We start from the raw sequence: 22,438 nt of genomic DNA on the forward strand, positions 1-22,438 counted from the left end.
AGCAATATCACAGTGGGGGACACCAGAAATAGGATTCACACATTGTATCCATGTCGAGAATCGAACCCGGGTCTTCGGCGTGACAAGCGAACGCTTTAAACACTAGGCTACCCGACTGCCCCTCGACACAATGAGGTTCCACTGTATTACCAGGTGGTAATACTTTATTTTGGAATAGTCTTTCATTCCACAGAACATGCTTTACATGAAAACTGTGAACATATGTATAGTGTTTTAGTTATAGTCACCACCATTTTGTCTCTATTAATTTTCGACACTCATTTGAAGGGGAGATAACTCTATTATTACATTACCAGGTGGTAATATTTTATGTTGGAATAGTATTTCATGCTATCTTACATGCATTACATGAACAGTTTTTCAGTTATATTCACCAGTCAACATGTGACTTTGTCTCTCTTAATTTCCAACACTCACTTGAAGGGGAGGTAACTCTAATTATAAAAACGAATCACACACCTACTGCATCAATCGTGCATCTATTGTTGGAACTAGACTTGAAATGGAGACAAAACAGGACCTCTATTCCATGTACTCAACCATAGTTTTTATACTAGGTGTATTAAATCTAGGGTGAAGGTATATTGCAGATTGTGGGTTGAATATATCAGATAGACTCACTGCTTCAGGTCTAGATTGAAACTGACCTTTGACATCCAACCCAGAAAAAATACTCTAAATGTATGCATGAATATTTATCATGATTTTAAATGAAAATGTTGAATTCAGCAATCAAAACCTTCACTGATAAAACGATGTGATAAAATGTCTTTTATTAAATCCCTTAAAAATTGTAAATGTCATTTATTTTTTTATATCTGTGGTTTGTAATTCAAAATATATTTTTACTTTTATCAGAAAGTATCGCCTATGTAAGAATGTACATAACACAACTACCTTTAGACTGTACTGTGGGCTGAACTCTAATGGGTCTAAGTACATCTGCTAAGGAATATACTGTCCACACCATGTCACACAGAAAGGGGGGCGTGTCTGGCCATATGGGTACATGGTGCCACGCCCCCTCACCATGCCTCAGAGAAGTCGTCATGGAAACAGGTTCAAACCCCCACATTGCAAACCCAAAACCAGTGGACAATCCCACTTGACATATCCATCAACAGCTTATGGTAGAAATTGAACTTTAAAAAAGTTGAACTCAATGAATCCGTGATACAAAATAGATAAATTTCTCGATGATAGTGTTTGCAAAAACAAACCAGTACTAACATAAGCTGTGATAAATACTCACTTGTGGGCAAAACAGAAGCCTCATTTAAGTATTTTTAAGTTGAAATCATACAATTTCTAGACAAAACTTTTCTGAATAAAAGTTTCAATTTCTATAACTGATAACTGAATGACTTATGTATAATTTTCTTTACGAACTTGGTCATTTTAAAAAAATACAATATATAATAAATATATATAATAAAACTTAAAAACTTAAAATACCATCACCTAAAACTGTATGATTTCAAACAGAATAATTCAAATGAATAAAACAACATCTTGTACTTACCAAATACTCTCTTTGGTATGATGGGAATTTCTGACTGCAGAGCATCACTGCGGCCATATTTGTTCTCAGCGTACACTCGGAAGTAGTAGTCCATATTTTCGGTCAGTCCAGTGGCCGAGAAGGAAAGATTGTCGGCATCATTGCGGCCAACATACATCCAGGACTTCTTGCCTTCTTCTCGCCTCTCTATGATGTAGCCAGTAATCTTTGAGCCACCATCTTGACTTGGAGGTTCCCACTGGAAGGTTGCAGAGTCGCGGGTCATCTGCATTGATTTGATTGGTCCAGTAGGGGGCCCTGGGGGACCTAAAAGTGAAAGAAATACAAAAATGAAATTAGAGCCAAGAAAAGTTAAATTTGGTCTCAGATATCAATATGAAGTTTGATTTTCAACAACATTGATTTCAGATTAAAACGTACATGCATATATTTACAAATCTAAGTGACGTTTCTTGAAGAATTCAAAAATAAAATGAAAACAGAAACAACTTAATGAATATATTTTTATTCCTTACCGTATGGACTCTTTGGAATGATGGGAGATTCATTATCAAGAGGCTGACCCACTCCGACGGCGTTCTCAGCCATTACACGGAAGAAGTAGCCAACGTTGTCGAGGAGGTTTTCAACTTTCAGTGTCGTTGTATCAGGATCAACCTAGAAATACCAACAAAATTGGACTGTGCAATACGATAAACCTCAATATAAAAGTAATCATGCCATTTCTATGTAGGACAATACAATTTTTATTACCAAAGCTACTTTCATTTATTGCAGTTTAGGATAATTTTTAAGTTTAATTGTATGATTTCTAACATGATAAAAATAAACATTGTTTACATATTGTCCTGAATCCATGGGATGAAATAGACACTTGATCCATTTAGTCATTTGTGACAAGCATCAGTTGCTTGGGAGTGAGTTAGTGAGTATGGTTTTACGCCGCTTTTCGCAATATTCCAGCAATATCACAGCGGGGGACACCAGAAATGGGCTTCACACATTGTACCCACGTCGGGAATTGAACCAGGGTCTACGGCGTGACGAGTGAACGCTGTAACCACCAGGCTACCCGACCGCCCCCAGTTGCTTGGGACCTATTCTGACTTGGAATTCCCAAGGGACTAGAAAGTAAACTAGTGACCAGGAATGGGCTTTACACGTAAGGCATAGGTTTTATACTCCATGATCAAGCATGTATGGCAAATTTTGCTCTTGTTCAGTCCTGTTTTACTGACCTTGCCAACACGTAGCCATGTTGGACGTCTGATGTCAGATTTCTCTACAATGTAGCCAGTCAGTCTGGACCCTCCATCACTCTCTGGCGGCAGCCATGACAGCTTCACAGAATCGTCGGTGATGTTGCTGCATTGGAGTGGACCAACTGGGCGGGATGGTTTACCTGAGGAACAACATCAAGAAACATTGATAGCCACTGACATTTTTCAAACTGTCATCAAATTGAGTAAATGAAAGTTCTGAAAGAGCTTGCATTATCTTGTATCACAGAAAGGGACTACAAAACCTGCCACCATATATAATATAGGGAATAGAAACCAGGATATCTTTACTTTAAGCAAACACAATAACACAGGGTCAATATTTTTCTTAAATCATATAGAAAATGCCTTGAATATTGAGAAATCTTTCCTTATTTGCTTAATCCAACCATTAATTTGAATATACTGTATATTGCTGTGTATAAGGCGAGATTTTCGTACCTAGAATGAGGGGGTTAAGAAGGGGGGTCGTCTTATACACAGAGTCAAAGATCTCATGTTTTTTTCCAGGTGTTTTACTTTCAGCTTCCACTGGCAATGTCAACTGGCGTTCGATAGCCAGCTCAGCATTTGACAATAAAACTTCGCATTTCTTCCTAAGTAACTGTTCAAATAACTATTTCCATACATAAACATGATTTGTATCTGTTTTCCTTGAATAAGGTGTAATAATTTCCGCAAATAAAGTTGAAATGAAGCTCGCCTTGATCCAGCTGACACGGTAAAACAATCAACATACCTTATTGAGCAAATTGTCATGAGAAGCTTCACAGATTCTATTGACAAAGTTTGTAAAGTCACTCACCCTTCTGCTTAGATGGCACAATGGCTTGTTTGAGCTCAGCAGGTGGACCATAGCCTCTGATGTTCTTGGCGCTGACTTGGAAGAAGTATTCATATCCTTCAATAAGTCCACGGACGTCGTACATGAGGTCAAAGCCTCCAACCTCTCCAGCCGTCACCCAGGTGGCAGCTTTGCCGTCTCTCTCTTCGATCTTGTATCCTGTGATGACAGCGCCACCATCATACTGTGGTCGGCGCCATGTCAGCGACACCATGCTTCGGTCCACAGCTGTCTCGTGAAGGTCCTCTGGAGGTCCGGGCAGATCTGTTCACAAAGGATAAACAGGATCAGTGAGTATCTCAGCAGCTTTCAGAATGTGTTAGGTCAGGAGTAGGCAAACTGGTGGCCGATAGCGTGAGCATCATCTACCATGCAGCAGTACAGTGACATTTTCAGCTAACGGAGGACTCTGAGGTGTCTCTCAACCTTGTCTACATACTCTCAGTAACCACTGGGGCCACATAATCTGTATCATTTACCACGGAAAGATGCAGTCACGTCATCATTTAGTCACTGTTACAATGATCTGATTTGTAACCCCCGAAAGCAACAAGGCTCAATGAAGCCAATTGGCAGTCCCAGAAAGCTCGATTCAACTCATGCACATCACATTCTTTGCTAATTCAAAATTGATGATGTATATTAATTTTGAAGTTAAATATTAAACATCAACACAAGAAAATCTCAATTATCTGCCGAAACAGATTCCACTGGGGGTTAAAGGCAAAATAGCGGTGACAATTATATAAATGGGTCATCAGTGAATCAGTAAATGAAAATCAGTGATGACACCAGGTGTTCACGAAAAGGGCAAGACTACCCTAATTACACAGAGTCAATGTTTTCATTTCATACATGGGAACAATTACAACATCTTGACCTAGACTGGACATTGGAAACATACCAAGGAGCTGAGTCCATCATTAATTTACCAAAGAACGCTGCCAAAAGGCAATAAAGATCCAGTCCAACAAATATTGGAACTGGCACTCACCGACTGGTCTCTCGGGCATGATGGGTCTTGGCAACATGGCCGGTTCACTGAGACCCTCTGCATTCTCCGCCATCACGCGGAACATGTACATACGACCTTCCAACAGGTTCAAGGCCTCAAATTTGGTCACATCAGGTCCGGTGTTGCCGATTCTCTGCCACTGCATCCTGTCTGCATCGCGACGCTCAACAACATAACCAGTCAGGGGAAGGTTGCCAGTAAAGTCTGGCGGCAGCCATTCAAGTTCAACTGTCTCGTCCATGACATCAGAAGCCCGCAGACGACTGGGTGGTGATGGAACATCTAGCAGGAGAACGCCACCATTAAAATGATGTCATAAATTCTTTGTTACAAGGTATTTAGCAATGAAATTTTTACTATTTGTTGATTCCTTTTGGTTTTTGTTCATGTACAACAAACAAGGTTTTTTCTTTTTAAGAACTGTTTCACAGATTTTTCATTGTAGTACATATTCTTTTGGGATGAAACTTCAGACCAATACAGGCCATATTTTGCATGTCCAATATCTTGTGATATTATTACTCATTATATTAGAGCACTAATACTTGCCAGAACTAATAATTTTTATAAAAACAGCTCTCACCAAACTGGCTCTTTGCAACAACAGCTGTCTTCATTTCTAGTGGAGCACCAAGTCCGATCTTGTTCTCTGCTGACACGCGGAAGATGTACGAGTGATCTTCTACGAGACTGGACAGAGTGTAGTTGGTGACGGGGCCGGCGACCCTTGCTGCCCTCATCCAGCCAGCATTGCGGGTCGTGTCATTCTTCTCAATGGTGTAGCCTGTCACTGGGGTGCCTCCATCATCAAGTGGTGGTTGCCATGACAACGTGGCAGTGTCACGCCTCATGTTGGTAAGCTGCAGAGGTCCTCTAGGGGCTCCTGGAGCCTCTGGTTAACGGTAAGAAAGAACAAAATGAATTTTAATCTTTTAAACTTGATCACATTTATAAAATCAAACAATAGATTCCATAGTCCTGAATTACCTGGAGCCTCTAGTTAATGGTAAAGAAATACAAAATGAATTTTAATCTTTTAAACTGACATCTGGAAAATGTCATAATAGATTTGATAGTCTTGACTTACCAATAGGTCTTATTGGCTTGACAGTTGTTTCCAGGTTGTTAGGCTTGCTGCGTCCGACTGCATTCACTGCAGCGATTCTGAAGTCATATACCTCTCCAGTTTTAAGGTTCCGGATGTTCTGTCTGGTGGCAGTAGAGTCCACTTCAGCCATGGTCTTCCAATCGGTGTCACTGGCCCCACGAGCCTCGATGATGTACTTGGTGATTGGGGAGCCACCATCGTCGATGGGAGGCAGCCAGTCCAGCATAACGGAGTCGGCAGTGATCTTGCTGGCTCGGATTCGGCCTGATGGTGGGCCAGGGGGTTCTGGGAGGAAAATATTGAAAGTTGGAGATGCAAAATTGGTGTCAATTTCATATGTGAGATAAAATAACATAATCATTATCAAAACATATTCCACAAAAACTTAATGAATGATTTTAAAAAAACATAAATCTTAATATACCCTTTCACATTTTAAAATACGATCATTAGCTTGAGATACAACAGTTATCTTGAGTAAGTAGGGTTTTTTTACATATCAAAGTCGGGCCAACAAAGGATGTGCTTTTCTTGAAAGAACAATCTTGTGTGTTATTCTTTATTGTGACCACACCCATAAATATCAATTTTTTTAAATCCATTCAGCAATCTGCCTCATGAAAAGTAAAATTTACTCAGATTGATTTACAAAATTGATGACTATGGCAATAGTAACAGTGATAAGATCAGATTCATGTCTGCTTCTCAAAACACGGACCTGCTTGACGTCTGCACGATGTTGGTGAAGTAGATTCCAATGGCAGGCTTAAGCCTTCATCATTTTCAGCAAACACCCTGAAGATGTAGTCATTGCCCTCAATGAGACGCTCCACGGTGAAACTGTGAGTGGTGGGGCGGACGCTGTCCACACGCAACCAGGACTGTCTCTTGGCCTCACGACGCTCAATGACGTAGTGCTTGATAGGAAGTCCTCCATCACTCTCTGATGGCTTCCACTTGAGGGTGGCCGAATTCTTATCCACACTGGTGATCTCCAGTGGCCCAACTGGTGGCGAGGGCACATCTAGAAGAACAGAACTTGTAAATGATTTGTTCTGAGGCCATTTGTAGCTCACTGTATTCAAATATTTAATAAATATGGGTAAACAATTGTATCCTTTAGCTAGGGGCAAAAGACATATGACAAAGGACTTGTTTCATAAAGTGGTTGCAGTGTTATAGTGCTACGTTAAAGTACAGAATCACAGCCTATCACATTACAATAGCTTTTTACAAAATGTGTCCATTCATGAGATGGAGTGAGTGAGTGAGAATGGTTTTATGCCGCTTTTAGCAATATTCTAGCAATATCATGGTGGGGGACACCAGAAATGGGCTTCACACATTGTACCCATGTCAGGAATCGAACACTGGTCTTCGGCGTGACAAGCGAACGCTTTAACCACTAGGCTACCCAACCGCCCTTCATGAGACGGAGGGAGCAGCACATTAAGCTACTTGATGTAAAATTCTTGGGCAAATTTACACGCATGGTTAACTATGGCCATAATAAATACATCATTATTTTATCAATCCTACGTACTATATGTGGTCCCTTCTAAATACACACTCCTACATCCATGACTTACGTGGGCAGTTAATATAAAAAGTTCGTCTCACGATAATTCCATAAAAAAATTAATCTCCAATCTTGAAACATTAATACAACAAAATGATGTTTATAAGGCTAAAGAAAATAAATAATCTTGGTTCTCAGGCACAGCCTGCATCACAATGTTCGCCGAACGTTTCGTTTTTATTTCCATTATTAAAAAACCCTAAAAATACTTAAATATTCCAACAGAAGTCAAATACTGTATTACAGTATTTACTCATCAAGGAATACATTTATGGTTACATACCAGTTTAAACAACAACAAAAAAGACGCTGCCCGACCGCACTTAATTTTCAAAAACCATTGCCTGAGAACCAATTCTTATATTTTATTAAACCTAAAATAAATTTTCAATCAAATCCCATATTTTTTGTTATAAAAGTTTAGTGAGGATCATTCTAAATACAAGAATATTTTTGGTCTAGTCTGGTTTTGCATTTTGAATTCTCTAAAAATGAAAATACTTACTGTATGGACTCTTTGGTGTGATAGGCTCAGTTGACAGTAGAGGATCTGAGATGCCAATGAGGTTCTCAGCCAGGACCCGGAAGTGATAGCTGTTTCCTGGGGTCAGGTAGTCGACGTCAGCGGTGGTTTGACTGGCCTTGACCCTGTCTCCGTGACTCCAGTTGGTCTTGAACGCATCACGCTTCTCGATGAGATAGTGAGTGATGGGAGAACCGCCATCTTCCTCAGGTGGCATCCAGGACAGGGTGACTCCGTCTTTCCTCAGGTTGATGACCTTCAGGGGTCCTTCAGGTGGTGATGGTGGCTCTGGGGACAAGGAAAGAAGTTTGCATGAGGGAGCATCATTACATCTGTAACAATCTGATTCCGACAAACCATCAGCCAAATTGTGTGTACCCATAAAGTGAATGGAAAGCTGGTTTTTGCCCAGACAGCAAATTTTCATCTGAAAGGGGCCATTTTGGTTGATGTCAGGATGGCATCTCATGACACACAATCAGCAAGGTTGCACATTTTGAGCATCCATTTCTTCTTTTAGTGAGCTTATGCACCAAACATGGGTCTCCACCTATTCTACTTGTCAACCATACTCTGTATATCACTTGTTTGATAATGGTGTTACAACCTACAAAGAAACGTCGCTCTCAATTGTAATAAAGAAATTGTTCATCCATAAATCTTATCCTTACTTATTCTGCCAAGGATTTCTACTCCAGGGGGTCATTACTTGAGTATGGTGACACTAACAAAAGCTTTTTAAAGCCAGCTATCCCATCATAGTAACTCAATTCTATCTTCCAATCTCAACAGTCATTGTAACCATGTAATCACCATATTAAGAATAGCAAGAGTACTTGGGTCTTACTTTGTAGCTTGCTTTAAAATGGAAGATTTGTTTACTCACTGACAACAGTCTTGACTGACACTGGTCTGTCTGTAACGCTCATCTCACTGAGACCAACACTGTTCTCTGCCACCACTGCAAACAGATACTTCTTCTTGGAGTCAAGGTCTTTAGCCTTGAATGATGTCTTGTAGGCATCCACTGATCCCAGATCCACCCACTGCGAGCCTGGTTTGTCCTCGGTCATCTTCACATGGTACTGCTTGATGCGGGAACCGCCATCTTTGAGAGGAGCCTTCCAGTCGATTGTGACAGACGAGTCGGAGACACGGCCGGGGTAGATGTATGCTGGTGCTTCGGGGACATCTGTGGAAGATGACGACAGGGATCAAAATACAATCTGGATATCGGGAATTCGGGATGGTAGGCCAAGAAGTCTGAGGAAACTGTCTTGGTCAAAGCAAGGGGGTCTCAATCATACTTTTTATCATATAATTGGTAGGTTTCTCGGCAGGATAAAGCCAACAGATAAGAACGATATCCATTGGGGTCAAATGCAGATAGATATGCGGATAGATATGCAAATATCAAAGATCAAGAAGGGACTACATTCAGAGTTTATAAACAAACATGGCATCACCCCTGTCCTTTGGAAATCAAGTGAGAATTAACCACCGGGAGTCTGGAGAAACTACTGGGATAATGGTGACTGCACAAGTTCATCAAAATGTTTTGGAGTTTATGCTGTGTGGCCCTACAAATACCTGAAGCTATCCATATTAGTCTTTTATCAAGAAGAAAACAGAGTAACATGAACAGTGTGGCATCCCATGTATTTCTTGCTTCATGTGTTCAACCTACCTTTCTTCTTGCTGGGAGTGACAGAGTCAACACCCTCTAGAGGCAGACTCTCTCCCTCAGAATTGACCGCTCGGACACGGAAAAAGTACTCATTGTTGACCACCAGGTTTTTGGCTGTGAAAGTCAATGTGTTGGCATCTACTACACCAGCACGGCCCCAAATACTACGTCTTGATTCACGGATCTCAATAGCGTAATGGAGGATTGGTGAACCGCCATCGTCTTCTGATGGTTTCCATTCTAGGTCAGCGCTTGAGTCAGTGACGTTGGAGATGGCCAGAGGGCCAACAGGTGGAGATGGTACATCTGCAGACATTACGTTTAACATCAAGATTTGAACAGTATTAAAGATCAGTTTGATAACATATTTGTTCAAATTAGAAAACCTCAGTATTTATTGAATCTTGCAAATTTACCAATTAATACAAATGGTCACTCTTGCTGTTTCCTGTTTCAGTTTCAAGAAATTATCACATGAACAGGAATCCATTACAGTGCACATCACCGGACTGATAGAGAAATGCCTACCAAATGGACTCTTGACTAAGATGGGTCTGCTCTCAAGAGGTATGCCAGCTCCTATCTTGTTGACAGCCATGACACGGAAGTAGAACTCGGTTCCTTCTGTCAGATTCTTCACCTTGGACTTGCATGAGGTGCTGGAGGTCTTCTCTGCATGTGACCAATGAGCTCTCATCACATCCCGCTTCTCCAGCAGGTAGTGAGTGATTGGACTGCCACCATCATCCTCTGGTGGGTTCCAGGTCAAGGTCACTGCTTCTCGTTCAATATCCATAGCTTCAATTGGACCAACTGGCTTGCCTGGTTCACCTGGATAGTGAATACCAATGTGTGCATGTTAAATATTGACTTATCTTATGGTGATGTTTGATCTACCAAATATGACTTTTCATTATTGGAAATAAATCTATGAATAACTGTGATCCTGATCAAAGGAATACTGATTCCCGCATTGGCAAAAAAAAACCTAGACACAGTCATAAACAGTGCAAGAACAGTTCATTGTGAAATAAGAGATGAGTCCATGAATTTTTTTAAAAGGGAGTGGTCCAAAATGTCAAATTCTTCTGTCAGTAGAGGGGGGGGGTTTGGAGGGTTTGGTCTGTAAAACAAATTCAAAATCCGGACCCTTGGACCCCTGCTCTCTGGATTCGCCTATGCTTATAACAGAAAGTAATGTTAGCTTTGCCTTAACTTCAAGGCTTCACTTTTCAGGCCTTGTCTACCAAAACAGTGCCATGATGACTGACATAACTTAGAGTATTTGCAGCACTAAAACAGATTAGTGATTTAACACCTTGGCCATGATGCTGAAGTAAATGAAGCTACTATTTGTCAGGCATTGTTACACAACATATCTGAGTACCATAACACACAGACTCACAATAGTCACAGCAACAAGATCCCTCCTATATACGTGTTCATCGACGTGTAATCAACTATTCCAAGCCAATGTTACATGGGGATGGAGACTGACCAGGGGCCTGTGGGGCACGACTGAACACACAGACTCACAATAGTCACAGGAACAAGATCCCTCTTATATTCGTGTTCATCGACGTGTAATCAACTATTCCAAGCCAATGTTACATGGGGTTAGAGACTGACCTGGGGCCTGTGGGGCACGACTGAACACACAGACTCACAATAGTCACAGCAACAAGATCCCTCTTATATTCGTGTTCATCGACGTGTAATCAACTATTCCAAGCCAATGGGGTTAGAGACTAACCTGGGGGCCTGTTGGGCACGACAGGTTCCGACTCGAGGGGTTTGCTGTTGCCAATACGGTTGATGGCGAACACACGGAAGTAGTGCTTCTTGTTTGGTATCAGCTCCTTAGCTTTGACTGAAGTAATGCCACAGTCTGTCGTGGCCACCTCGGTCCAGGTGTCAAGGTCTCGTGTTACGTCCACCTTGTAGCCGATGATGGGGATGCCACCAGGATCTCGGGGTGGGTGCCAGTCCAGTGTCACAAAGTCTTCTCCGATGTCGCGGAATTTGATCGGTCCAATTGGAATACCAGGAGGCTCTGAAATGAAAATGACATCATATTCATTTTTTACAATTCAAAGCCTATTTACATGTTGCATGATATAAGTGAGTGTTGATTTACGCTGTAAAAAATATTTTAACTATCACAGAGTTTTCAAAATAAATAAGTCTGGGCCAGGCAAACTAGTGATTGATAACCTACATTACAATCAGGCCATGAGGGTATGATACACACATTGTCACACATTGTGACCATCCGATTCTCATTTTAGTCGGCCATTACAACAAGCCCTGGACATTTTCTGCATAGGAATCCTGACAGGAACATTTGATACATAAATAATTAAATTAACTTTTACATATTTTTTAAAGATGGCATTATGATTTTCATTAATAAATCAATTACTTACTTGGCTCTCGCATTGGTATGACTGGTTCTTTCATCTCACATGGAGCTCCGATACCCTCCTCATTCTCAGCAAAGACACGGAAGAAGTATGGAGTGCCCTCGGTCAGCCTGGTGACCTCGAGGGTGAGGATCGAGCCACGAGTGACATCCTGCTTGATCCATGATCCATACTTCTTGTCCCGACGTTCCACAATGTATTCCTTGATAGGCAGACCTCCATCTGTCTTGGGTGGTTTCCACTTGAGTGTGACAGTGTTTTCTGTGCTGTCGGCGGCTGTGATAGACTCTGGTGGTCCAGGTGGTGCTGTCATGGGAGATACATGTAGATTAAATATTTGTTTGCTCTAATATTTGTTTGTTCGTTGTTTAATACCTCTCACTCACTCACTCACTCACGCACTAATGCACTCACTCACTCACGCACTCACCAGTCCAGTCTAGTTTTATTTGTCAATTGATTGTGAAACATTTCTTTTTGACTGAGAATGACACAATCAAAGCATATTCATCAATAATAATATTCCAAGTCCTCATGATTTTGAAATAATAACATCACTGTCATTCAAACTTAATCTCCCAAAAATGTTCCTATCACAGGGTCATGTACAAGTCTGTAAAAAGCCATGGCTACTCACAGTAGGGGCTTTTGGCTGTGATTGGGTCGTCTGATTCCAGCGGTTCAGACTGTCCGACAATGTTCTCTGCCATGACGCGCACCATGTAATCCTGATTCTCAATGAGGAAAGTCAGGTCACAGCTTAGCACCTTGGCTGGCACCTTCTCCACTGGAAGGTATGTGGACTTCCATGCCTCACGCTTCTCAACAACGTAGCCGGTTATGGGGGAGCCACCATCTCTCTCACTTGGCTTCCAGGTTACGCGGAAACCACGACGGTTCACGTCGGACGCCACCATTGGACCAACAGGTGGTGATGGAGCAACTGTAAAGTGTGGAGTTTTTGACTTCGTGAGAATAGAATTTAACATCAACATTAGTCAACACGTAGCCTTACCATGACATGGGACATCATAAATGGGCTTCACATGTTGTCCACATGAAATGTATTGAACCCATTGACCATCAAACCACCCCAACAGCCCATTACCCATTTGTCTCAGACTCTCAAAAGCATTGACAGCATTGTCTCCATTTAACTCCTTTTCTTCCTATGTTTTACTATAACTCTGCATCATGTGCTTTGCTTTAATGGATTTTCAATCTGACTCTGCAAGCAACCAGTCTCTTCCCTTTATCAAATATGTCTGACAAATGTTTTCCCATTAACACCACTGGTTCATGAATATTAATGCGAGTGGAACAGAGTGTCAATATACATGTCAAAATCTTACCAATTGGTTTGTCAAATCTAACTGGCTTCTTGGAGACACAGCGTTCACTGACACCAACATCGTTCTCGGCAACAACAGCAAAGAACCAGTCCACCTCGGGTTTCAGTCCTGACACCCCACAGTGTGAGCGGTAATGTTCCACTGTCTCCACTCGGTCCCACTCCTTGCTGTCGATGGTGCACTTCTCGATGTGGTAGCGTCGGACCTTGGTGCCGCCATCGTCTGATGGTGGGTTCCACTCCAGGGTAAGACCCACCTTGGTCATGTTCCTCAGCTGGAGGGCCTCCGGTGGTCCTGGAACTCCTGTTGAAGGAAGTGAATGAGAATCTGAACAAAATCCTTGACCCATTTCCTAAAAGCCTAATTGAGTTATTTTGGTTTCATACCAATTTTAGTAATATTCCTGCAATATCACAGGACATAAAAAATCAGCTTCACATATTGTACTCAAATGGGATTAACAAATTGGCAACCCTACTGTTTCTTGTCCAAATGTTTCCTTCCAAACAGAAATACTATTTCTTCCCCAGGGTTTTATGCAACAAGGACAATCCTCTGCAGCAAAAAGATATGTATGCTTATTGCCATCATAAAGATGAAGCAGCAATTGATTCTGCTGCCTGTAGACTTCAACCACTGAAATAAGGATACTATCTAATGACGCTGGCAACCTTTTGGTGCAGAGGTGAGTACCAGTGTTTGATTCTGCTTTCAGAATTATTCCAGCATATAACAGGGAGATGAGTGAGTGAGTGAGTATGGTTTTATGCCACTTTAAGCAATATTCCAGCAATATCATGGCGGGTGACACTGGAAAATAGGCTTCACATATTGTACCCATGTGGGGAATCGAACCCAGGTCTTAGGCGTGATGAGAAAATGCTTTAACCACTAGGCTACCCCACCGTCCCTCAAGGAGACGAAGAAAAGACTGGACATGTTATACCCATATTGAATATATACCTTTATATCCTTGACGTAGATCCCACCACACCTCATATTGAAGGAAACTTTAGAATAAAACCAAAGACTCAAGAATTTGTTAAATGAGAATCGATAAGTGTCTATATCTGAGTAGAACTTACTGAGGTGTTTCTGTGGTCTGATTGGCTCAGAGAGGATGGCTGGGGGACTCTGTCCCTCTTCGTTAACTGCCACTACAGCCACGACATACTCATTGCCAGGAACCAGGTCTGTCAGCTTGATGGAGGTCATTGTGGCTTCCACTTCACAGAAGGTGTTCCAGATGGAACGACGTGACTCACGGAACTGGATGATGTAGCCAGTGAGAGGTCGACCTCCATCACTGTCTGGTGCCTTCCATTCGATGTCTGCTGTCTTCTCATTGACATTGGCTGCCTTTAGGAACTTGGGCGCTGATGGAACATCTGAAAGACAGTGTTCTTATGAAAGGATATGGCTCTATATTATTAGCAACACCAAGACAGGGGACAAAGGAATGGTCTTCACAAATTGTACCCATGTGGGGAATTGAATCCTCATGTAAAAGTGACCGCTTTAACCACAAGACGGCCTTGGTTTTTTTAAAATGGACCCGATTTCCTCTTTACCTTATCCAAATGACACAAAAGATACCATTCATTCTTGAAAATATATCTCACCATAAGGACTCTTGATGAGAACAGGTTTGTCCATCTCAAGTGGTTTACTAACTCCTATCTTGTTCTCAGCACTGACACGGAAGTAATACTCCGATCCAGTCTGGAGGTTCTGGCAGCAGAAGTTGGTGATGGAAGCATCGATCTTGTCAATCCTGTTCCACTTAGTACGGTTCATGTCTCGCTTCTCCAGGATGTAGGATTTGAGAGGAGAGCCTCCATCATCCTCTGGCTCTTTCCAGGCAATAACACAGGAGCACCTGGTGATGTCAGACACCTTGATGGGCCCAACTGGTCGAGATGGAACCTCTGTTGAAGGGAGACGAAGACTGTCATTTCCATGCACAAGTATCATGACAGAAGCTCACGGCAAATGAGTTAAACATGACCAGTTATTTACTGTCAGATGGTCTTATTTGGATGGAATGAAATAAATGGACGAAGCTTGAGGCAATATCACACGTCAGGTGTAGGTAGAGCTTCCCATTTTGAATGAAAACTTATACATCCCAATCATTTTCATGTGAAAGCACTTGAATTAAGATAAGCATTTTTCATCTCTGTGTTATTTCCAATTCTGGATTGCAGATATTGACAAATATATCTATATTTTAATGACATGATAGTTATACCAGAATTAGGAACTTTGATGGTGGAATGAGACTAAAATTCAGAATGCATTAGTTTGGATACGACACTATTTGATAGGTGTGAACCCCCTTCTGGTCCTGCCTATCTAGAAGATGTACAATCTCACCTGGAGGTCTGCATGGTACAACAGGCTCAGACTCCAGTGGTTTGCCAAGACCAATCTTGTTTCGTGCACAGATACGGAATTCGTACGTCTTGCCCTCAGTAAGATCCTTGACCTTCAGTTTGGTGGTGGTTGAGTTTGTCTTTCCAACTTCAAACCATTCGCCTCCCTTCAAGCAGGCCTCAATGAGGTACTCTGTGATTGGTTCTCCACCATCGTCTCTCGGAGGCAGCCAATCAAGCGCCAGAGATGTTGCCAAGATGTTGTGGAAGCGGACTGGTCCAATCGGTGCAAGAGGAGGAGCTAGAGGCAGAAATTATTCTGTTATTAATGCAGGAAGGAGGTCTTATTGTGACAATATATTACTTTGATTTGGGCGAGTGAGTGATTTGAGTGATTTGATTTGGAATACTAGATTGAATACATTGATGATTATAATAATATCTATAACTTCTCTAGAGTTTTTTCATAAATATTAATCTAAAGAAACAAAAATTACATACTTCTTATACTTTTATCTTTCAATGAGTGTATTTTTGAATAGAATGACATATCCGATTATCCTTATCAAAGGATGAGTAGTATAATATATCCAAATTTATGAATAATTGTGTGTAAATACATAAAAGTCTGCATATTTATTTCAAACAAATTGATGAAAATCACTCATAAAAGGAATATTAAATCGACAAAAATGTTGGCAAAGACATTTGTGTAGGCATGCTGTGTACTTGAATGGATCTGTTCTGCTATACAGTAACAGCTAACAGCATCTAGATCTTAACCTGGTTTCTCCCTGGGCATGACTGCTTCAAGGCTCTCCAATGGTTCTGAGAGTCCTTCTGGATTTTCAGCAATCACGCGGAAAAAGTACTCATTTCCTTCCAACAACTTCTGAATGCAATAAGACTTGATACTGGGTTTCACCATGTCCACCTTAAGCCACGCCGTGTGTTTTTTGTCACGACGCTCAATATAGTAAGCAGTAAGGGCAAGGCCACCATTAGATTTGGGTGCTTTCCATTGGATAGTTACAGTTCTGGCTGTTATCTCTAGTACCTCAAGAGGGCCTTCTGGGGCTGAAGGCACATCTGTAATTTGATTGGTTAATAGAACACTGGTTAGTCACAGTTAGTCATCACAGACAACATTGAAACAATATTAATATAAAAGTTTAATGAGGCAGACATCTTGAATTCCAATGTTTATTCCGAGTCAGTGTTACAGTCAGAGCTCCTGGTTGACCAGATTAGCCAATCAGACTCACTGCACGGAATATCTAGCACCAATCCAAATCCAAAAATTTGCGAATTAACTTTTAAGATCAGCTTTTAGAAATGCACATTTTACATATGTGAGAATGTTTCCATCTTGTCTCGGCATGACTGGTGTTACGGGAATTCAACAATGGGTGCAACACAAAACTGTCAAATGTCATTTGGTATGATGCGGCCAGGGATCGAACCACCAACATTCTGCTCCTGGGCAGATGTTCTATCAATTATACCACTGAGGTGGTAAAAGAGTGAATGAGTTGGGTGTATCTCTAATTTCAACATTATTTCAGTTATATATCACAGCATGTCAGCTTAATGTTGGTGTAGAGCCTAAATTGATACAGGTCATGGACATTTGCAACATGGGTAACAATTGAGGTAAATTGTTGACAGACCAGTGAGTGAGTGAATGAGTGAGTGAGTGAGTGAGTTGGGTTTAATGCCGCTTTTTACAGTATTCAAGTTATATCGCAGCCTGTCAGCTTAATGTGGGAGGAAAGCCCGAAGTGATGGAAGTCTCAGACGTTTACCACTTCGGTGAAACCCATGAGCACGGGTATGGTGCTGACAAACCTAGAAACATAAACGGGGTGAACCGGGATTCAAACCCACAATCATAGGTTTCTGGCATGCCCAAGGGACGCAACTCTACACAGAGAATCGCGGCACCTTAGACGACTTGACAGACCAAGGATTATAATCCAGGTGGAACTAGATTTTGATTCTTTGATCAGCACATCCTGTCATGAACATTCCGAAGAATATATTTGAGAAACAAGGGGCAAAATTATTAGTGTAGTGATCTAGCCATTAAACAATTGACAGCTGTGTTGGTGAGGAGATAATACACCATTAAATACTCATAAAATCTGTTTGGGTCAATATGTGAGTAGAAGCACACCAAATAGTGAACAGAATAGGTCATTAGTGACAAATAACCAACAACATTGTTACAATGATTAGCTTAAGCACAGAAGTTACAGGTGATATTAAAAGATATTCTCAAGGCCAGACCACGAATAAACCTGCACAAAGTGAAAATATCATTACTTGAACTTCTATTCCAAAAGCTTTTTCAAGACACTAAAAATGACTATTGTAAAATGTAACAGATATTTCCAAATAAAATATTTTACTCTTACAGTATATAATTCATATTTGGATTTTCTTTGAGCATCAGATGAAATTGGCTTCAAATCAGTTAAAAACCTTTTCACTTCCTGCATTTTTGGCAAAAGAATTCAATAACAATAAACCACAGGTCTAGCCAAATATTCTGAATATGCAATTACATCCTGTCACAAATGAATTTAGGGTTATTCGTACAATGGATATAAGTTGTTATTGGAATATCAGTATTGTAAACAACAACACATACACAAACAATAAACTTTGCAGTATCTGTTTAACCCAACCCTTCGTTGCTGTGACTGGACCATGGCCAATTGCCTCGGTCCAGTCAGACCAGCAAAGGGGCTGGGTCCTTGGGTCCTTGTTTTTGCATAATGACCCAGCCAAAAGTCATTGTTTGTATAATGTTAAAAGTGATCAGGCCAAAAAGTCCAAAACTGTTTATGGTCATGTTAGTTCCATGTAAACAAGAACCTGTTAGAATACCAGCATTAAGCCCAAAACCCGCATGCTAACCAAGTACTTACTGAATGGAGATCTTGGAGTAATGCCGACCTCGGTCTGGATGGCATCAGATGCTCCAACCTGGTTCTCTGCAAACACGCGGAAGTAATATTCTTGGCCTTCACGCAGGTTTTGGACACAGTATGAGAATATGTTCGGCTTGACCTTAGTGACCTCTGTCCAAGATGTCTTCCAGCTTTCACGCTTCTGCAGGACATAATGCAAGATAGGCGAACCACCGTCACTCTTTGATGCCTTCCAGGTCAAGGTCACCTGTTCCCGTTGAACGTCTGTGGCTTCAAGTGGTGGGGTTGGAGGTGAAGGTCGTTCTGCAATAAAGTAGAAAATGAGAAAGAGATCTTTCAATTTTTACTGAAATATTACCTGGATATTATATTAGTATAAATCAAAACTTGTCTACTGAGATAATTTAAACATCCTCTTCCTCTTCTTCTTACCCATTGGTTTCTGGGGCTTAGCAGCAGCTTCTGTTTCTGCCATCTTGCCAATGCCGACTTCGTTCTCTGCAGCAACTGCGAAGAAGTAGTCTTGGCCTTCCTCAAGATCTTGTACTTCATAGTCAGAGTCAAAGGCCTTGACCTTGGCAACCTCCTTCCACTCTCCCCTTGTCTTCTTTGAGGTGTAGATGTGGTAGCGAGTGATCTTGGAGCCACCATCATCAGAGGGTGTACCCCAGTCAATAGTGACAGACTTCTTGGTGATCTTGCTGACCCGCACAAACAGTGGGGGGCCTGGGGGTTCTGAGGAAGTTAAAGAATATTATGTTACAATGTGGGACTCTCAGGCTTACAAAAAAGGTTGCCTAATTTCTTTCACGAAAACCTCTTGTACATGAGTGAGTGAAAATAGCTTTGCTCCACAATAATTCTGTAGCAATTTTTGCATGCAGCTTTTCTGAGCACTTTCCTTCAAATTCAATGTGAGTGATTGTTGTTTTGTGCCACAGCAGCAATATTTCAGCCATATGACTACAGCCCTGTCATGGCCATTCAATAGTAGTTGATAGAAGAAGTAATGATCATACAGTGACACAAGTCAGCCCAAGCACACATGGCGATTACCAGAATCTCATTTAAATCTGTTCTTATGACAAGCAAGGGAGCTAGACTACTACTCTGACCTTGAATCATCAAAGGAGACTTTCCTACATGAAGGTAAGCAACAGAATTATTTTCCTTGTGGACCAACTGACCTAGTTCTCTCATTGGCTGGACTGCTTCGATCAAGTTGAGAGGAGGTCCTTCTCCCTCTGCATTGACTGCAATGATGCGGAACATGTACTCGTTGCCCAGCACCAGGTTGAACACCTCATACTCCAGTTCTGTTGGCTTGACCTCGTCAACTCTGTTCCACACGGAGCGACGGACATCACGCATCTCGATGATGTATTTGGTGAGTGGAGTTCCACCATCACTCTGAGGGGGCTTCCATTCCAACACACAACTGTCCTCAGTCACATCGAACACCTTGATTGGTCCAGTGGGTGCAGATGGAACATCTGAAATAAGAGAAGACAATACCATTCAATACATTGTCACAAAGTTTGGTGATAATTTGGAGAGTAATTTGTTAAAAATAGATCTTCCACATTTGATACTGACAAGTGGCATTCATAGCATTGTGGGATCACTAAAACATAACATGATTGCCTATAGCTGTTTCCATGAGGAGAATCAAAGTCAGACTTTCAATGTGACAAGTGAACTTCTGGGACCCCATTAACACCTGAGAAAGGGAAGACGTATCCTCAATTTAACTAAGCTCCAGGTATCGGTAATTAAAAACAAAGATATAAAAGAGGATCCATCAATTCAAACTCACCAAATGGACTCTTGGGGATGTATGCCTTCTCTGATTCGAGAGGTTTGCTAAGTCCCACTGAGTTTTCAGCAAAGACACGGAAGAAGTATTCACTGCCTTCAACAAGGTTCTGGACAGTATATGTGGTGATGTCTGGCTTGATTCGATCAACCTTTGCCCAGGTCATCCTCTTGGCATCCCGCTTCTCAATGACGTATGCTGTGAGTGGTACACCGCCATCATCCTTGGGTGGCTTCCATCTGATGCTGATGTTGGTACGTTGGATGTCCAGTACTTCAAGAGGTCCTACTGGTTTGCCTGGCAGCTCTGTGAAAACAACATCTTCTTTTAGCAATAGTATATTACCCTGAATTAAAGGGCGAAAATACAGGAATCTTGCTGTCATGTCAATTTACAGAAACTGAGGACAATCACCACTGTTCTAACTGGTTTATGAGGCATCTTTTGGAGAATGACATTCTCCATTAGCATCAGGCTGGTAAGTCTTTTACCTTGAATTAATCTGAGAAAAAGACAAGGTATGACAAGGATCCTTTCAACCCACTAGATCAGCAGAATTAAAAAAATGAACAAAACTTTAAAAACATTATATGAACATATTAAGGACCCTTGTCATATCTCGTCCTATTCAGCAAATGTACTGATGAACATAGTCTGCATCTCCCCAGTTCACACCCCACTTGTTTCAAAACCTTCCATGTCAACCCGTCAGTCCTTCCCTGTTTTTTTGTTCACTTCATGACGAGAGTAGTGCACAACCCCCTTTTTCAAAATCTGTGATCCTCTGGTAACCTGTGTTGTTTTCTGCTACTGATTAAGACTCACCTGGGGGTCTTCTTGGTGTGACAGGCTCAGCCTCAATTGGCTTGCTGACACCAACATCGTTGGCAACCTTGATGCGGAAGTAGAGCTTCTTGCCCTCCTTCAGGTTGTGAGCCTTGTACTCGGTCTTCCGGCTGTCCACCTTCTTGAACTCGGTCCAGTCGGTGCTGTCTGAGCTGACCTCGATGATGTAGTCTGTGAGTGGTGATCCACCATCATCTTCTGGCTCATACCAGGTCAAGGTCAGAGATGTTGCTTCCACATCACTGAAGCGGACTGGTCCTTTTGGTGGTGTGGGTGCCTCTGGAGATATAACACATGGTGCTTGTCAGTTGTCTGTCACCATAAATACTGTAGGGCCCGTTCCACAAAGCAATGTTAATGCTAAAATTGTCCCATATAGGTCAGCTTAGAAGGTCACTCTTTACACCAAAACCTTGGGTTCAATGCCCCAGAAGGGTAAAATGTGTGACAACCTTCTTGGTGTCCCCAAATGTGTGGGAGGATTTCTCATAGTATAAATATATTCATGACCCCTACTTTTGCCCCAAACCAGGTATGCTTTAAGAATTAAGAGTAGAAGCGTTAATCATGAATTTACATCTTCAAAAAGATATGACAGCAGCCAAATTGTACATATGATACAAACGGCCTGAACCCAGAGAAGTACATTTTACAGGCATATAACAATCAACTGTTAAACATTAAAGACACTGACCTGCTTTTCTAACGGGCTTGAATTTGGGTGAGTCCAAAGGTGGGCTCATGCCCTCTGCATTTTCAGCGATGACACGGAAGAAGTACTCGTTGTTTGTGACCAGATCCTGGATGCAATAGGTGGTGATGTTTGGCTTGACCTTGTCGACCTTGATCCAGGTCATGCGTGTAGCATCACGGCGCTCGATGATGTACGCAGTGAGTGGGGTACCCCCATCAGACTTGGGTGGCTTCCACTTGATGCTGACACTTGTGGCTGTGATCTCTGTTGCCTCAATGGGAGCCTCTGGGGCACTGGGTACCTCTGCAATAGCAATAGTAGATGTTAAAATTGCTTTGTACATAGGCAAGGTCAATTTGAATGTCCACCTTCTAAAATCTTGTAATCCGGGATTTTAATACAGATAACAAGGTCAAG

At 41.6% G+C, this 22,438-nt stretch overlaps 1 protein-coding gene across 1 annotated transcript in view; it reads right to left on the reverse strand.

Annotated features, from left to right (window-relative positions):
• The window catches only part of LOC124140501 (titin-like), a 461,816-nt gene that overhangs the window by 139,235 nt on the left and 300,143 nt on the right, over positions 1 to 22,438 (reverse strand). The window contains exons 193-218 of the mRNA XM_048381766.1: positions 22,022 to 22,324; positions 21,307 to 21,606; positions 20,482 to 20,787; positions 19,853 to 20,158; positions 19,098 to 19,400; positions 18,663 to 18,968; positions 16,513 to 16,818; positions 15,731 to 16,030; positions 14,977 to 15,282; positions 14,440 to 14,742; positions 13,355 to 13,657; positions 12,640 to 12,945; positions 12,006 to 12,308; positions 11,333 to 11,632; positions 10,108 to 10,410; positions 9,580 to 9,885; positions 8,779 to 9,084; positions 7,875 to 8,180; positions 6,509 to 6,814; positions 5,770 to 6,075; positions 5,266 to 5,574; positions 4,662 to 4,964; positions 3,629 to 3,931; positions 2,782 to 2,945; positions 2,059 to 2,200; positions 1,544 to 1,849 (exon numbers count right to left, since the gene is read on the reverse strand). Of these exons, the coding sequence (XP_048237723.1) occupies positions 1,544 to 1,849; positions 2,059 to 2,200; positions 2,782 to 2,945; positions 3,629 to 3,931; positions 4,662 to 4,964; positions 5,266 to 5,574; positions 5,770 to 6,075; positions 6,509 to 6,814; positions 7,875 to 8,180; positions 8,779 to 9,084; positions 9,580 to 9,885; positions 10,108 to 10,410; positions 11,333 to 11,632; positions 12,006 to 12,308; positions 12,640 to 12,945; positions 13,355 to 13,657; positions 14,440 to 14,742; positions 14,977 to 15,282; positions 15,731 to 16,030; positions 16,513 to 16,818; positions 18,663 to 18,968; positions 19,098 to 19,400; positions 19,853 to 20,158; positions 20,482 to 20,787; positions 21,307 to 21,606; positions 22,022 to 22,324 (7,611 nt within the window). The remainder of the gene's footprint in view (positions 1 to 1,543; positions 1,850 to 2,058; positions 2,201 to 2,781; positions 2,946 to 3,628; positions 3,932 to 4,661; positions 4,965 to 5,265; positions 5,575 to 5,769; positions 6,076 to 6,508; positions 6,815 to 7,874; positions 8,181 to 8,778; positions 9,085 to 9,579; positions 9,886 to 10,107; positions 10,411 to 11,332; positions 11,633 to 12,005; positions 12,309 to 12,639; positions 12,946 to 13,354; positions 13,658 to 14,439; positions 14,743 to 14,976; positions 15,283 to 15,730; positions 16,031 to 16,512; positions 16,819 to 18,662; positions 18,969 to 19,097; positions 19,401 to 19,852; positions 20,159 to 20,481; positions 20,788 to 21,306; positions 21,607 to 22,021; positions 22,325 to 22,438) is intronic.

The sequence above is a fragment of the Haliotis rufescens genome, unplaced genomic scaffold, assembly GCF_023055435.1.
Source record: "Haliotis rufescens isolate VD_foot unplaced genomic scaffold, xgHalRufe1.0.p SCAF_4, whole genome shotgun sequence".
Classification (NCBI taxonomy): domain Eukaryota; kingdom Metazoa; phylum Mollusca; class Gastropoda; order Lepetellida; family Haliotidae; genus Haliotis; species Haliotis rufescens.